Consider the following 19,275-nt stretch of genomic DNA (forward strand, 5'->3'; position numbering starts at 1 on the left):
CATAATTGTTATCACAAACCTTCACTATATGCTACTACTTAAACACAAAAATATCAGAACAAAAACTGCACATACTAAATGATCTATCTATCCATCCATACATCCATCATTCAGTTTTTTTACTGCAAATACCCCTCTGCACCTTAAAATACACTTCAGTGTATTAAAATACAATTCAGTACAAACATTCAGCCTGAAAATATTTTGTTTCAGTCATTACAAGGTATGCCCCAGGGTATAAAACACTGTTTAATCAGAAAAAAATATGACAAAATGTTAATGAATCATCAAGTGAAACACAATTCCAGGTGCGAAACCGCCTACATTAATCACTGAATGTACAGTACAGAAAAGCAATGTTGAAGGATATTGATGAAGCTTTATCAAATTCAGTTCATGATGTGACAGGTCCTTCATAAGTCAGTGCTCAAGAATACATAATTACCCTGCAGTGGGCTGTGAGCAGATAACAACAAATCAGATGGAGCAAGGTCTTAGAGTAAACACAGAGCCGATCAGGAACAACAGATCTCACAGCCAAGCGGAATAACCAATATCATTATCAAATGCAGTGTAACCTCACATTTTAATGCATTAGCTTCCACGTCGATACCCTCAGCGCAATTCATTTCTGTAAATTAACCCAACCTGGCAGACAGCAGTTGTACCTGCCGTGATAAACCGCTTTTCACTCCATGATTGATGAGCTAGCCACTGTAGGCCATGCCAACAATGCAGCTCCTCACAAAATGGCCTGGAGTAGGTTTCAAACCACAAAAATTAAAAAAAAGAAAGCCAATGCAACGGATAAGACAAATTATGAGTGCTTTCTTAAGAGGATTACTGAGGGTACAGGAAAAGTGTGGGGAAGATTAATGAATGAACTGCAGGTACCCTCAGTGTAAATCTCAAACAGGGATATGTAGGTGGGAAAGAAGGCGTTGCCATCTGACAATAGCGTGGACAAAAAAATGAAAAAAAAAAATCACAGAGTGCCTCCATGTGTCTCTGTGATTAATGGCATTTCGCAGGAGAATCAATAGCACTTGGACCTGGTAGCATTCCCAGTGTCAGAGGAAGAACAAACAGTGCCACACTGGTATGTCAGAATGACCAGGCAGCAGTTAAAACTTTGATAACATTCATTTTAAAACCATGTGAAGTCAAAGCATTGGAAGAGTTGGGTTCGGAACTGGTTCGGAATCACTGCAGCAATGTGGCTGGGGCACCCACAAAGGGGTGAGGCATTTTACTGGTCCCCTGCCACCTCAGCATAACCAGCCATCCAGGAGCCAACCGGAACAGTTGCAAATAGAGGCCAGTAACCAACATAAACAGGTATGCTTCGTCAGCCATCCAGTTCTATTGTATCTGCTCTAGTTTTTCATACTAAGCCTTAGCAATCGAACTGTAAGAACAGAACTGCTGCATTTTCTGCAAGACCAGAATGTTGTCCTCACCACAAACAGAAAACCCCGTCTCATTCACTCAGTAATCAGACAACATGCTATGCCTTATGAATGTATGTGTGTGTTTGTGTGTATATATATTGGGGGGACTTCCATTAAAGCAAAGTATACATCACTGTATGATTACTTATTTTCAACTTAATGATGTAGAACTTAAAAAGGTGCCAAGTGACATTATATGTGCACCGTGAGCAGTATTTTCAGTGTCAAGGTTGCGCAGAGTATAATAAAAAAGGAGAAGCGATAAGTTATACGAAGTAAGGCTGTCAAACTACAGGAGACTGTCTGTGCAACACCAACAAAAGTGGCAGCAAAATAGGCATACCAGAACACACATCACTGCATCTGACTAACCGACAACTAATTAACAAATTTTGCTTTAAACCAACATCTGTAAAAAATGGCTTCTGCCTTTAACCAGGGATTTCGTGAGGGGTTCTTCATCTAACCCACGGGGATGGTGGAAATCCAAGCCGTGTGGTGAAGCATAACACTCTCTCTCTCTCAATCACGAAGACAATCGATAGGAGATGGTGAGATAGGGAGGGAGAGAAGCAGACCCTCCAGTTGCTGCTGTGCCAAGTGCTGCTCTGGGACACAGTGCATCCCCACAATGCCTGTCTTCACGACAAAAACCTCTCAGAGCCACACTCTTTACATAGCAGTCCTCCGGCACCTCATATGAATAAAACAAACACGTAGTTAATGTTACAAATCTAATAAATGCAATCGGCTTGGGTTGTTTTCACCTCCCGGGGTCAGGTAATGCTCAGAAGAACATAAGTCAATAAAAAAGCGTACCTAGAAGCTGTCAGAGCTAGAGGCATTCCATCTAATGAGAATCAAATCATAAAGTTCAGACACAGTCAAATCCCACTCTGGCCTGCACTGTTGTTATTTGGTATTCCCCACACTTATTTCATTACCTTTTTATCTTTATGTATTGGTAGCCTTCCAAAAGAAAAATGAATTACAAGATCACAGGCATGCGTGCGCGCGTGCACACACACACACACAAAAACATACATACATTCACTTACATTTTGGCCATCATACAGTGACACAGTAAGGTTACTCTGAATACTTACATGCAAACTGCAGGCTTGCTTTCCTGCTAAGAATGGTGCCCCGTGTGTTGAAAGCAGTGCACTGATATATCCCCATGTCTTGGTTTCTGTCCAGACCGTTAATGATCAGGTTGCCCCCAGACAAGCGACGCCGGTAGTCACTTCCGAAATCAATGAGCGTTCCGTTTAGGGACCATCTGCAAAGGCACAAACACAATCAGTAATCGGCCCTCACGAGACTCACGCTCACAAACATTTATCACAAGAATTGATTTGTGGAAACTAGATTAATTTTTCTGGAGTAACGAAGTCAGACATTAAAGTTTCTTGTTTTAATTCACAGACTTAAACCAAATGGCACGTGAGTAAATGACTAAAACTGTCAGTACTTTGGCCTCCTCGCTGTTGTTTTTGTGTTCTCCCTGTCTGTCAGTGTTGTCCATGTGCTTTTGTTTACAGTTCCCATGTGGTCTGGCCCTGCCCCGCTCTCCGCCCTGTCCCCACCCACCTGATTTCCTGATCACCTCCACCTGCCTGCCTGCCCACCTGCATCACATCTCCTCGTCAGCCTAGCCCTTTATACACTCTGCTTGTTTCTGGCTTGTTGCTAGTTCATCTCAGTGTTTTCCTCTGTTGTGTTCCTGCCTGTTTACTTGTGTTGCTGATCCCATGCTGACTCCTGCCTGCCAGAAGCCTTAGTTGCCTGATCTGCCTGCCTTCCCAGTTTTTGACCCTGTCTGTTCTGCACCCACAAACTTGCCCTGCGATTCTAAATAAACCTCTTGGAACCTGAATGCGCGACAAAAACAATAAAAAATAGTAACAAAAAGAAGGTGTAATAAAATTATTTGAAGATAAAAATTGTATAGCAATTTAAGTTTAATTATGGTTGACAGGTTTATTCCCTATTATACCAAACTGTAACAACGCCTTCTCTGTAAGATTGTGTGGACCATTTCATTAAGTGTAATTGTAGCCATTTTCAAGTAGGCTTCTTTGTAAAACAACTCTTGTCTGAGAAGATGATTCTTGCCTTTGAATGGTTTAAGATGATTAAACTCTCAGTACATTAGAGCACCTCTCCTACACCTACACTGCTTGTGATTCAATTAATTTGAATGTCTTTTCATGTCTCAAACCCAAACAGAGACAGTTCAAACTGCAGATAATGCTCTTCATATACAACACATGGCTCAGGAACTTGTCAAAAAATATTTTCACTGCAAAGGGAACTGCCACACTGCCATATGCAAACAAAAAAAGGAAATGCAACAAAGAATTTAAGCAGATGTGGTCCACATCAATGAAATGAACATTAGTAAACATTATGCACCCTCACGTTGCTTTAATTATGTCTTGTAACATGGTTTCTGTGTTCATCCTCTGTGGAGCTGTTGCTGTCTACATTGCCTATGTATTGTTTTATTAAATTTTCCTTGTAATACTTGATTGTAATTCATACATCATATCTCTGACTGGTGGTCTGGGATTATGGTGTGATATGATCATATTTTTCACATGTAAATGATTACTGTTTCGGACAGGGGTGGTATCCATCTACATGCAGACACGGAAAACAACCCGCAGCTGTAGGTAGTGGATTAATCTACACTGTGATCATTGGGAAAACTACATTAATGTGAACATTATTAAGGAAATAATAATCACTGCAGTTCCTCTCAAAAGCACAATCCAATATCCCCAGACAGTCTATTGATTTTGTTAAAACAAGTTATTGATAAAAATACATTGGAAAATTACACAAAGGTCAAGCTTTCTCTAAACAATTTTCATTTTCTTGAAAACTGGCTATAAACCAGTTTGTTCCTTCAAACTCCCAAGATAATGCTTTTTTTTCAAAAACCTTTAGGAAAATGTTGCCATATGTCAACATAATCATTATTCGGCAAACTGAAAAATATTGTGATCATCTCTATTTCATGTAGCACAAAAATAAACAATAATTGCAGTGCCTTACGTTCTTAGACTCTAAACTCTCAAATCTGTAATATCACAGTCTGAAGGGAAAGTCATTTATTATATTATATATATAATATTATATTATATTATAATTTAGAGATGCATTTCCCTGATGGAGAAAATGAAGATTCCATCCTCCAGACTAATGGAAATTTGGTGTTCCTATGGATGCTTGGGTCAGTGAGAGCAGATAACTATCTGGCTAGCTGTTTTATAGGTCACTGACCCTGACAAAAAGTTGTTCTTCAGGCAAACACTCAGCGTTTGTTTGTAGAAGACCCATGTCGGAGTTGAATTGTGTTGCCCATGGCTTGGGCACTTGAACAAGTAGCATATGTTGAGATGTTAAAGAGTTGATTACTGATAGATTTAGGAAACAGACAGCAGTAAGTTCAGACATGCTTGTGATAAATGAATCTTGTCTGCTTGGTCCCACTGGGTTGCTGCAAATAAAAGTTATCTAACAGTGACTAAAAGGGGCAGTGGTAGAGCTCCAAGCTCTTGTCTATCTGATCTATTACACATTCCTACTACTATGCCTTGCACTATACCTGACTCAGATGCACAAAGACAAGCACGCTTGGTTAATGTTTTTAACTGTTGTTTTCATTAATTTCACTAAGGATGTTCTGCGTCTCCTGGTTCATTTTAATTCCCTATTTTGGTGACTACAGCAATTAAATCTGCTGTCATAGGGCAGTGCTGAATGAAAGATGTATGCCTTTCCTTTTGGGTGTTTTACATGCTCTGAATTTACAAGTATTCTTGCTAAAATGAGATTTTAAGGTGCGTAAAACACCTAGATTATTCTTGTTCACACGGAATACCATTCATGTAAAGTCACACCCCAATACCCTATCAGAAACAACCAAGCTATTTATCAGTTCCTATTTTAAAAGCATCGCCACATGGTTTTTATTGCAGCAAGGCTTAAATTACATGAGGCTTAAATCAAACAACATTAGTTGATAGAATTAAACACAACCAAAGGAAATGCCAGTTCATCATGTCACATCAATGGTCCTGTAATGCAGGCAGTTTTTTTTCAAAGGAAAATCAAAGCACCACTGTGAACTTTTGTAATGTAATGTTCAATTTAAGGCACAATGGTACTTACTTCATGGTCATGCAATGAGCTGTTCTGAGGCTGTCCTTGCCTGGGGTTTAGGGGGCATGAAAGGGAATGGAATGTCTCCTCCACCTAACTCAGCTTACCCCGACTGTCCAGGAATTTGATTAAACCGGCCATTTTAGCATGCCTGATCTTGACCCAGTCAACAAAAATACATTTATCACATCCCCCATCAATCTTTGAAAGAATCTGAGCATGTACCAAAGACCAAAGATACAACAGCCAGTATCACAGAAATGCAGGAGTGCACGCTATTGGTTTCCACAGCTTTTCGTGCCGTATGCACGAGTCATCTGAGCACCTGGAGAGGCGAACATACATGTTGTGCATCCCTGTCATTCCTTCTTCCAATTGCCAGCACTGTAAATAGAGCACCATATGGACTGCTTTTTTCAGAACCTGTAGCATATGAAGGAATGGGGCATGTTTATATTTATACTATAAGTACAATTAACAAAGAGCTGAGTGGAGGGGAGGGTGTGCGGGTGTCATTAATCATTGTGGCTATTTATGAGGCATATCGTGAATATATCACTGATATGTTTAATGCCTGGTTGCATTATTAATGTTAAAACTATGCTCTTAGTAATAATAAGTACATATGAAAATAAGACATCTAATTTATTCAATAATTACAAAAAGGAGATCAAATTTCTATTCACTTCTGTTAACTTGCATAAAAAACATTGGTCATTTTTGGGCATATTTTTTCATACTTTCATAAACACAGCAGTGATTTTGGCTTTCTCTAGGGTTAGTCTATGGGTTCCCCAGCAGGGATAAAAGCTATGCAATTCTGACTCCTACTCCAACTACTACAATGCTTAGGCCCAGCAACCCAGGCCCAGCTGAGGTCAGGGAAAAAAATAAGTAAAAGATTATATTTACAGACCAGAGGGAGGAGGAAAATCACTTCAACCAGCCCTAACACACACCAGAATGCTTGTCACATATTGGCTGAGCTGGCCAGATTTAGAGACCCTATGGGAATTTGACCAGGTCAGGGCAGGGGACACCCATACTCTTTGCAATAAGTGCCATCATCTGCAGAAAAATATGACATGTAAATCTAAATATATATATATATATTTATATATATATATATATATATATATATATATATATATATATATATATGTAAATAGAATATCTGTACACAAAAAAGGAAAACACAACAAGATGGTGAGAAATGTATACTTTTAATCAAGATGATCATATGTACACTAATAACTATATTTCACCCATGAAAGGACAATGACACTCAACCAGCTAAGAAATCTCAGGGCATGCTTGCGGTCTCAAATTAATTTGTACTATATTCCATGATCCTGGTTTCTAAATTGTGGTTTCCAAAAAAAAGGATTCACACTTAACCAAACTGATATTAGACTGTACCTTAAATTATACTAAATAACCTATTTTACACATTTTATGGGGAAATTCTGTGCTGTACTACATTTTTAATACATCATATTTTAGAATCATGTTCCACTCAAGCTTTCATTGACACACAAATTCATTCCCTGCTGGGAGGGCGCTCTACAGTACATGCACTAGGGTAGCTCAATATGTTCAATCTGGCTTTCAAATTTTGGACCATGACTTTAGTCATCTGAGTCTACCAGTGGCAGTCAACCAGGACAAAGCGAGTGCACATCTATAAAAATGAATGCCCATTTTGCCATTTGCATGTGGAAAATGAGGTGTTGCAAGACAGATTTTATGTTTTCCCAGTGCCCCTCTCAGAGGCATTTGAATTCAGCTTTTCACCAGCCAATTGTCAAACAGCGTGATCGTCGGAAAGGCTCTCTTCAAACAGACCTTAACCTAAGGTGGGAATGCCAGCATGACTTGCAGCAATCTGACTCCATCAATGCACCACAAAACCACGTTATCATTGGAATATGTGGCCGCTTGGATCTCAGTGTCCAATGGCTACTTGAGGACTCCCTCACCAGTCAATTTCAGCTCAAACATCTAGATGCAATTCAGTAAACATGCATGGCTTATGTCTACAATAATTTCCCCCTGGACATCCAGATGCTCACCTCACTTAGCACCCTGTGCTTGAAACACACACAGATCACAAAGATTCAGAGTGAGAAACTCTCATCAATTGAAAAGAGACAGCATTTTCTTCAGCACTTTACCTTATCCTCATCTGGTTTGCCCTGGCAGTTAATTGAACCCCAATACATTAATCTGCCTGCTACAGACTCTAACATAGTGCAATAAAGAGTCATAAGTGTTTTATAGCTGTAAAAGCCTATCCACAGTTTAATATCACCAACAGATCCTTGAAACCTCTCTAAAAAGAACCCATTCACTGTGTTTCGTTCTTGCATGGTGTCTATATGCTCTTTTATTCCCATTTGTATTTCAGTGACCACAATTAACAGATCCTTCAACTCTAAAGTAATGTGGAGAATTTGCAATATTATATTATAAATTAGCAGCTTTGTGGTAAAACAGTAACACAAAAATCTCTATAAAGAAAATAACGTGAAGCCTGTAGTACTGCATGGTGTGAAGTTGCTGTAGTTTCACCGTGTTGTACTGACAAGCCTATTGTTTGAAGGAGACATTTTTTTTGTGACTGAGCTTTTCAATAGCGGGATTGATCAGATTATAATTACGTTACCTTGACACTGGGATGGAAAGCACAAAGTTATGAGTTAGCAGGGGTATGCACACATACACCACTGTGAATTTTGTCTTTTTCAGGGTTTGCAGTATGAATAAACAAAATTTATGCTAACGTCACACTCCTTACAAACATTAACTCACGCAGATACACCTTCATTGTCACAATAAATACCAAAATACCATACCATTTTTGGCATTCCTTCTTAGGCCGTTCTTCTCCAAACTCCCCCAATCACATTACTGCAAATCCTCCAGCAGTCTTAAAAATACTTCCCATCATTGGTTTCTCCCATAAATAACTTCTCAAATTTGCACAATTGACATTAATTCTCAGTTTTAAAATAGCATGCTTATTTGAATCACAGTGATGTACAAAGACAACAAATCCAGTAAAAAACTATATTCCTAATGGACAAACAAAACCTTATCACAGTTTTCTATCACTGTTTATAACTGGGTCCCAGGTGCCAGAGAAGCTAGCTAGTTAGCTAGCATGGCAAACTAAACACCTAGTGGCAACAACTGAGACCAATCAGTGGAGATGTCTTGCTGTGCTGAAAAACTCCCATCCTTTGTGCACACTTTAACAATGCTGCTCCCTGTAGCAAACTCCCTGACCAAATTCCAATCTGCAGAGACATAAACCCATTTATTAACTGACCTCATAATGTATACATAAAAATAGTTAAAAATTTTAACATTTACATCCACTTACAGCTGCTATTTATTTCACCATTTTCAGCCTGATGTGCTGGCAAGAATCCTGACTGCTGCCGGTGAAACTGTACACAGGCCAGACTATATAAAAAAGAATCCCGTGGATAACAAGAGACTAATCTAAATTAGCTTATAATAAAGACTCATAACTGAAGATAGGTTACCATACTTGCCTCACATTCCCATAACCTGCAGTATGCATACACTATGCAATACTTCTTGCAGATACAAGAGCTCTGGTCTCTGAATCACTTTGTTCACAGTGATGGAAGTGAGAGAAGCAGAATGTGATGCAGAAACCAGGGAAAGTCTACATCAGCAGGCATAGACACCTAAAAACAGATTTATATGAATATATAATTATTACATCAATATTATATCAAATTATTATATATTATATTCATATGTTAATCAGCAGAGATACAAGGTAAAGAGTTAACAATACAGAAATAAAACAATAAGGAATATGTGTGACAAAATTAGCCTTCATCAAATTTGACTGCATACCTACCCCAGAACTGAGACACTGACATTTGCAGACATTAAGAAAACACTATATATAACTAAAGAGCTTCATTCACATAAATGCATTGCGATAATTCCATTCCATTCCAAGAAAATAATACCTCAGCAAAAATGTTTTCAATTTACAAAAAACACAAAATTTCTCACAAATAAAAAACACATATTCTGTATAATCCAGTAAACAAACACTAAATAAGCAAAAGCAGAGCTTCCAATAATATAACTGATATCAAAATGAAGCCAAGTTACAAGAAACAATTTGCCGGCATCACCACACACACAAGCACTCTTCCAACCAGTTTTACCAGGTGTTTCCTTACATCTTTCATTTAACATGATCCTGTGCCTCTGTATTGCTATACACTGTAACTGAAGTAAGTGCGGCACTGCAAAGAGTCAAATACCAGAAACTTACGGTGAACAAGATACAGTTTCTGTTATTGTAATATACCTCACATGACAAAGTATATAACATAAGGGATGGAGGTATGCTTGTTTGTCATTTACCTGAGCTTAACACTACAACTTTTAAAAGTCCTAATGTATCATATTCAGTAAAGACAATTTATAAAATTGTAGCAACAGCAGGAAATACGCATACCTGTGAATAAAAGTATTGCAGTATTTTTAGAATTTCAACCATTGAGTAAAGTACATATGCAAAGTATTATAGATGCTGCATTTTAAATACACCTGCACCATGTGCCAAAGTTCAGCCATTCAAAAAACAAAAAGTAAAAAATAAATAAATCACATCATGAACATGTCATGATATTACCAGGATTAACACTATCATTACAAGTAGCCATACTGCATACTGTATGTGCATGTCAAGGGTCCAATATGAATAAAAATATTTGTATTGCTGGTAAGAAAAGACAACTGGATTTGTCTTTGATGTAAAATCAAGAAATGTGCTACGTAAGTGGAAAGGTTTGGTACAAATTGTTCAACCATAAAATATGTAACTACACATTTCTATAAATAATCCCCAGCAGTCTAGCACAGCTGAGTCGCAGGTGCTTTCCACTGGCACTTTCCAACATTTCACACTCTGATGTGACAAAGATTTAAAGACTGCATTCCCTTCAAACATTAAGATAAAAAAACTATGGGTCGCTTTAGGTCATGGGTACTTTGGGTCATATTAGTTTGTGTGTGACGACATGGGCTGAACTGTTTCAGACTTACAGAGAATATGTTCTTCATTCATAATCAAGTGCCTCTATGGCAAACATATCACAGAGTAATATCGCCACAATTGCTCATATTCTCCAAACATTTAAATTCAATTAATGCAATCCAAACCAAGTTTTCAGTTCACATTCTGTATTGTCAAACAATTAAACATTTGTCACACGTTAAGCATAATACACCAACAATGACTTCTGTCTCCATTACTGCCATTCAGTCTGAATCTTTCAGAGAATTTTCCTGATCTTGAACATTCACCGTTTACACATTCATATCAATGAAACGCACATTCTAACAGAATGTTGAAAAGCATGTCTTCATCTGGGTCCAGCCACAGCAACAAGCCATCCTTCCACAGGAGAACACTGGTCCGGCAAACACGAATCTGCTCATTCCCTCCCTCACTTTGGACCATGTGCCACATGGCTTACAAGCCAAAGGTTGCTGGTTTGACTCCTAGATGGGATGTGGCTCGTGTAACCTGCAGTGAGGTGCTTAACCCTAATTGCTTCAGTAAACATCCAACTGTGTATAATATGGATAATATGTAAAAACCATAAGGTAGTTAAGTCAATCTGGATAAACTCAAGATCTTCTTCACCATCTGCAACTTTGCATCCCAGTCTGAACTAATGAAAGGAAGAGACTGATAAAAAATCAATACAATGCTTGTGTGCACAGCTGATGGTGAGGTGATAAGCATCATTAAAAAAATCAAAGCACCTTGTGACTACTTGTGGATTCTTATAGTTACAGATAAGAAAAATAATTGCTGCTCTGTTGACATTCAGTTATCTCCAGCTGAACCTAGAAAAACACATAATGCAATCTCATTATTTTTTACTCAGCCCAAATCTTAACTAGCCTCATTTAAATTGGCGACTTCAAGTGCTAGGTCTGTCTTTGTTCCTCTTTTTGTCAACTGGAGTATCCTAAACCTCAGCATCGTTGTAATTGTTTGACACCATGGAACCAGAGAAAATACATGGCCTGTCGTTCATTAGTTGTTCCTTCATTGTGTAGGCTATACACACTGCCCCAATGAATATTTTCACAGATTTTGCTTGTTAATTAGTCTAAACCAAAATGGGCCTTTCTTCAGTACCCTGTGATAGTAAACAGTAAATATTCCATGATGAAGCTTGGAATGTTATGAAAGGAAAGTTACACAACTGTTTTGTTCATGAAAGTGAATTATTGGTTAAAGTAAAAAAAGAGATTACTTCATGAACAGCAATCACCTCCTAAATGCAATGGAAAACTGTTTCCATCATGCAATGTGCTATTTACAATGTGATGTTATGGTGTACTGTAATAGAGTATTGTTTCTGCATCCACACATCATAACCGAATTACCCAAAGTGACACTGTCACTCTGAATGTGTTGGTGAAGGTTAGCTTTCTACATGTGATAGATCTATAAATGGAGAGTACAGTTAATGTATATGTGTAAATGATAGAACATTAGCATTATTCTTTTTCAGACAGTTAAGTAATGAGCAGGAAAAATGATTCACAGCCTCTTTAAACCACCTTTAAGACATTCCCCAGACTCCTCCTTGACAGACAACAAAAGGTATTGCTGTCTTTCATGTTGTGTCTTACATAATTCATCCTTCCATAGCCTGAGTTATTCTGACTTGTATGTCCCCTTTCTGTGCAACTATACTGATAATAAAAGTAATATTAATAACAGTAATAGCACAATAATATTCTATTTATGTACCAATCTATATTCATATATTCATACATCTGACTAAATATTAACTAAAAAACTAAGGAAAAGAGATTGTTCACATATAACAAAGTTTATCCCAGGAATTACAAAGGTTACAGTTATTCACATTCCTGAAATTAGTACTTTGTCCATTTTGGCATGATTTACATATACAACTGAGCAGAATTGTTCCCCCTGGTGGAATGACTCTAGGTCTTTCAGATCTTTTTTATTTTCATTTGTGAACTTCTTGCTTGAGTTTGAACCACACATGTTTGGTGGGATTGAGGGATGGTGACATGAGTTTGCCAGCTGTAATCATTTTTTACTCAGTTAACCATTTCTTTGTAGATATTAAATCATGGATCATTGTCATGCTGGAATGTCCATTGTGAGCCAAGTTTGAGTTTCTTGGTGTCCATGACTCATAGCAAGACATTCATGCATTCCTTTCTTGTCAGGGTTGCCACTGTGCCAATAGCCTTATATTTCTTAATAACAGACACTGCAGTAGAAAGTCATAGAGTCAGCTTTTTATGAATTCCTTTACAGCCATCTTCCATCTTGTGGAGGTCAATAATCATTTACCTGAAGTCTGCAGAGAGCTGTCTGGCATTAAACATGATAATACATGCAACTGATGAATCTCTTTTGTGTTACCTCCTTTTATATTGCGACAACACAGGTAGCCTTTGGGCTCTAGCTCCAGAAACTTCCACTGAACAACAGCAATAGGTACAATATGTATACCTTAATTTGTCACACATTATTCAGTTGCAATGTACAGTAGATGTTGATCTGCTGTGGTCATGATGGGGAGACAAGCTGATCACAGCAGAAGCAATTATCTTAGATAATTCAAAGCAGGAGATAATCTGGAGTTGCTTGCTCCATCATCCTTACATCAGCCTTCTTCCCTGCACTCCCCTGTGTGTCTGTGCTTAATGGGAACAGACAGCCAGAATTCTGAGCCAATAAGGTGCTCTGGTGCATGTGAGATCATCGGTATGGTCATATTCCATACAGAGGGGGAGTCAGGCATCCCCAGAATGGCCCATCACATGTTTAGCTGTTCATTCTCTCCCTGTACTTTGGACCATGTGGCACAGACATTCTCTGCACACCGCCACCCCTGCACAGCGAACCATTGAGTACTGAAAACCTGTAGCATACACCTCCACTATATATGCTATGATGTGGATGTGGAAACCTAAAACATGGCCCAAAAGAAAGTGAACTGAAAGAGAGGATGACTGAGTTTCCAAATAAGGTGCAAATCATTAAACCTTGAAGTGCTGTACAAAGAAATCTCTTGCCAGCTGACTCCAGGCAGGGATGTCACCATCTGTCTTGGTCACTACATGCTACCTATGGTAAATATGTTACACTGCACAATAATACTGTAGAAATCACAGAATACACAGTACAAATGCTGTGTTGTAGCAGGAGCTTAATAATGACTTAATTAAGAAGTCATTTAAGGAGGACTTAATTGTGTCTTCCTTCAAATAATGTGGAACACACTAAACATCTCGATTCGTCAGACAGCATATTCTTGCCGTTTATGTGGTGAGGGATGTCTCCAACCCTGCGACTGTGTTGACACATTATCATCATTGTTTGAACTCCAAATCATATCAGCATATACAGTTAGATAATCAGATAGTCACCAGTGCATTAAACTATTAACAGTTCATTACCCAGCCATACTGGGTATCAGTCAAATGCATGACACTCTGAATCATTTTGCAGTCACCAGTACAGGACATTCAGCCCTGCTGAATAATGATCCATAACCATTCCTTTCTGTACTTGTGACTTGTCTTATCCCTTTTTGTTTTTAATTTAAGAAGGGCATCCAGTTGGTACATACAGCAGTGTGACACAGTGGTAAGGAGCATGGCTCATGGTAAAAAAGTTGCTGGTTCCCAGTGGGCCACTCCTACTATACAACTAGGCAGGTACTTAAGGTGAATTTCCTTGGTAAGAATCCAACATGGAAAACATGTAGAAATCTGCTCTGATACACAGTACAGCACAGTTGGTGGGTGCTCATTAGAGGATAGGTCCTACCCAACTGACATGAACAGCTTGCAGGCAACTGAGGAATCGCAGGGCACCAAATGCAGTTAGGCAAATAAGCCCTGACCAACTTACTAACCCCTGTACTCTGTGGAACAAATGCATTTATTCCACAGCTGTAAGATGCCAATCATTGTTGGCAAATGACACGACCACAGTTTAAAACCCCATGGCTCTCAGCCTGCACTCAAAGTCAGGACATGTATTACTTCTTAAACAGATTTAAATCCATTTATTAAACCAAAGCTCACATGTGATTTCTTAAGAGTACACCTTGTATTATATGAGCAAAGGGTTGTCATGAGTAAGTGGTGTGCTTGAGGCCGGGCTTTTATTGGGTAGAGGTTACTACGGAGTCCTATAATTGATCATTCTTTCAAGGCCATCATCAACTTTCCCACATGTGTCTTCGCTGCACGAGAAATGTAATAAAAATACTACTGTGTAATTAAAAATATTTTAGCAAGAAAGGCATACATTTTTATTTACTGACTTTTCTGAGGCCCTTCTGCACAAGCAGAAGTGCGCCTTTTTATTTTTCGCAGAACTAGCATACTACTCTCGAGATATACATGCTGAAATAAAAGCACCTCTCTCACCATGCTGAGCCTGGCCTTACACCTTTGCAGTTTCCTTCTTGTCCACTATTAACTGCACTGCCCAGACTCAATGTCCTGCCAGCAGTCCTCATTACACTCAAGATAGCAGTGGATTGGTGCTCCTCCTGCCTTTGACATTCAGTTGGCAGAGTGGATGTGGTGGTAGATGTTTTTATCCCCATTTTAACTACAACTGTATTTTGCTTTCTCCATTTCTTTTCAGCAGGTTTATTTTCATCTATATTCTATAGCACACATATATCAACTGCAGGATTATTAACACATCTTTTGTTGCCTAATGTATGTGTAGTCTTCACATTCAAATTATGTTAGGATGATTAAAATAACTGGATTAAAATAATTACATAAATATTGTGTGTGTGTGTGTGTGTGTGTGTGTGTGTGTGTGTGTGGAGGTATGCATGTTTGCATTCTTTTACCAAAAGTTTCAATAAGAATAATTAAACAATTAATTAATAAACAATTAATTAAATTGTTTAATTATCAAAAATTTAATAATTAAATTATTGAATAATTATTAACTAAACAATTATCAATTACATTCTCAAATACAGGGACCAAGATGGAGGGGAATTTTTCAAAGACCGGGACCCTGGTTCTGTCATGGCTGGCCAGCTGTCTTTATTAATCTACTTTATAACATCCTATTAAAAATCCCACGATGGTATCTAAGTTACTACAGGCAGAAGAACAATATAAACCTTAAACTAATCAGTTGAAACGCAATTTCCAAGGCAAGTAAAATGTGCAGTCAATCCTGCGTGCTGGTACAACAGACACACAGAAAAAAATGACAGCCACCACAATTTATTTTGGGAAAGAGCAGTTAACAGCACAGTGCACTTAGCCCTTCAGCTTGTTAACCATAGGGTGGTGATTACAAATGATTACAAGACTGAGCAGAACACTCAAACCATCTCATTGTTAATGTATTTTAACCATTTGTCCCCTCGCTTGCCAAATCATTAGCACAGGTAGTGACACTGTCTCTGTTAAGCTTCCTCTCAAGAACACAAGTGGACCATTAATAAGCACATTTTTCCAAGCCCCTTAATAAGATTGAGAAATGATTGGACGATAAATGAAATTTAAAAGCGCACAAAGGAGAAGCCGCCCTGGCGAGGGGCCCCCATGAAATGAAGTGGAGAGAGGTCTGCTGCTGGATGTTTGGCAGTACAGCAGTTGGCCTGGAGAACTCTGGCTGATCTCGTGCTTTACATCAATTTTGTATGAGGTCTCTTCATCAAAGCCGGCCGACAGTGGTGCTTCCACACATCCTCCCCTGCGGCAACACACCTCACCGAACCTTGCAGGTGGCCCCCGAAGCTGCTCACCATGCACAGCACCGAGGACTGCAACCAGCAGAGCCTTCTCAGTCCACATGTGCACACACACATACACACACACACACACACAAACCAATACAATCACAACACATGAACACGTACACACACACACACATGTTCACGCACTTGCACAAATATATTTATATACACACAAACACAGCTGTATATTACATGTTATCTGATGTAAAAATGTTTAATTCATACTATTTCAAAGGACATATTACTAACAGGTCCTTGGTGAAAACACAGCTCAGCATTTTAGCAGAGGAAATACAAGCACAGCTCTGCTTTGATACAGTGCTACAGTGTTCCTGTAGAGATTTATTTTTGCTTTCTATGTTTTTGTCTTGTATATGCAAGTTAAAAAGGGTCAAGTGAAATCCATTTTATTATTTTCAATCTTCCTTTTATATTTTCTTGATTTCCATTTTATTGCTTTTAAATCACATTTTCCGAATGCTTTGTAAAAATGTACTGAATTTTATATTGTTGATAAATAACAGGAACATTTGGCATTGGCATTTTCACTTTGATTTTAATGTAAAGTGCTTACACTGAGAAACGGAAAATTCCACTAACAATGAAATGAAATTTTCAGCAAAATGAAACGTGTTCTGTATTGTAGTGCACTGCATCTGTTTATTCTTCTAGTCTTACGGATGTAAATTTATGGTAAATGTGTCAATGCAAAATTTGCAGTCCAGTAAACACCCGATTCAAAAACAGCTGGGATAATCATCAGCCCTGAACCCTACCAACAAGGTCATATTTAAGCATTTGTTTGCTGCTTTCTTTGGACATGCCTTTAGACATGACGGAAGTTACTTGCTAGCCTGCTATGTACTATCTGAACACATCAATGTCTCCGCATCATTGCATTATGCAACGCTGTTGGTAAGTTACTGAACACTTGTTCAAGGACCTGGGCTTCACTTCTCTAATCGGGGTCAGAGATGGCTTTTTGAGGACATTCAGGATTTACAGCATGTGTGCAGCATTTCCCAGGTGGAATTAGCCGTGATTCCTCGATTTACCAAATTCCACAATAAACCCCAGATTACAAAAAAATATTCCATTTTCTCCACATCTGAGATAATTCATTTGGCCTTAGTTATACATTTTTCATGGTGAGGCCACTGCACTTTTAATTAAACACATTCATTATATGTTTCCAAACAGTTTAAATAGGGCTACAAAATAAAGGGTAACCGTCACACTGAACTATCTGAAACAATGGGCTAATAAAACTGAAAGAGAAAACCAGACTTCCAAGTGGCTGGGTATCCTTACACAGCTTCAGAGACAAAAATTCACTTCCTCTAATGCTGTGACAATGTTAATAAACTTGTAGAAAACATTTTTTGTGGCCCAAAACATAGGACATAGAGAAATGCCCACAAGATAGTAAACTTTATAGCCGATTTTACTATGAGCAAGAACTTTCCATTAGAGCACACAGAGAAAGATAAACTCATGTGATTGAATTTATGATTGAACTGATGATTTTCCCAAGCTCTCTGTATTACTTAAACACTCATTTAAAGACAAGAAGAAATCACGCCAGAAAAATCTTAAAATATATAGTACATGCTTATTTTGTTTATAAAAATGAAAATGAAAATGAAAATGAGACATAACCAAGTCCCACTCATTAGGCTACATCTTCCTATTGTCCCGCTTGGTGCTGATCAATGTTAACACTTTCATTGGTTTTTCTCCTTCCTCCAGACCGGTGAGACAATGGCAAGCTTCAGCGAAGTAGTGCTGTGGCTCACAGGGTGAACCTCCATTACTATACTCCTAAATCCTTTGCAGGATCGCTGATTGAAAAAAAAACAAGCCTTTTTTCACTCAATCTCCAATAAGTGAAATCATCTCAATGCACAAACAACACACTAACCTTCTTACAGGATGTTTTCTTGGTGTATTTGAGTGATCTAAGAGCTAAACATAAAAAAGGCGGCATTTTAGCAGGGTTTTTGCCATTGTTCACTCGAAGGAAGCCTCTGATCTTAATAAGGCCAGCTCCAGTCACTGACTGGAGTGGGACACAGTGCGGAATGTTCAATCGTGCATGTTATCATTGGATACATATCATAAAACATATCAAATTTTAATTTCTGAATGGAGCACTCCTTTTAAACTCATTAAACTCACTGGTCTGTCAAGAAGGTATAAGCTGTGGCTGCATGCAAAAAATGTAAATCCTACCAATAAAGCATTTTAAATTGGAGAGAGGGGGAGAGAGACAGAGATACAGAGAAAAAGAGAGAGAAAGCAATTTAAAACAGCCCTGGTTGAGGTTTATGAAACTCACAGCCGTATCATTTCAGCATTTCAGTCAATCACTTCGAGGAGCTCAGGGAGTTCGTTCTGGTCCATTTGCACTTCTAGAAGAGAGCTGGCACTATGGCACAAGGAACGTCTGGAGTGCTCCACTGTGTGTAAAAGAAACGTAATGCTAAAAATTGATGCCTTGCTTTTAATCATAAGGACAAAATGCCTTTCTTAGCTTGAGGGGACGTAACTGTGCAGTCAGTTACCATTCTACTCTCTCTGGACCATATGAATACAAATAGAAATGAACTTCAGCTAGTGGTACACAAGCACTCTGCAAGAAGTGGTGCTCTTTTGCACTATTGCCATCAATGTCCATCTCTACTGAGAAAATTTTCATTCAATTCATTTGAAGAAAATGAAGCCAAGAACACTTTCAAAGCCTTCAGATAAAAGCCATGCAGAAACTAACAAAATTGATGAAATATAAGTCCTATACAGAA

The 19,275-nt window shown here is 38.4% G+C and overlaps 1 protein-coding gene across 1 annotated transcript in view; it reads right to left on the reverse strand.

Annotated features, from left to right (window-relative positions):
- Positions 1–19,275, reverse strand: part of cntn3b (contactin 3b) — a 61,237-nt gene that overhangs the window by 26,163 nt on the left and 15,799 nt on the right. The window contains exon 4 of the mRNA XM_036530763.1: positions 2,558–2,733. Coding sequence (XP_036386656.1) covers positions 2,558–2,733 — 176 coding nt within the window. The remainder of the gene's footprint in view (positions 1–2,557; positions 2,734–19,275) is intronic.

Source organism: Megalops cyprinoides, chromosome 6 (assembly GCF_013368585.1).
Source record: "Megalops cyprinoides isolate fMegCyp1 chromosome 6, fMegCyp1.pri, whole genome shotgun sequence".
NCBI classification, from domain to species: Eukaryota; Metazoa; Chordata; class Actinopteri; order Elopiformes; family Megalopidae; genus Megalops; species Megalops cyprinoides.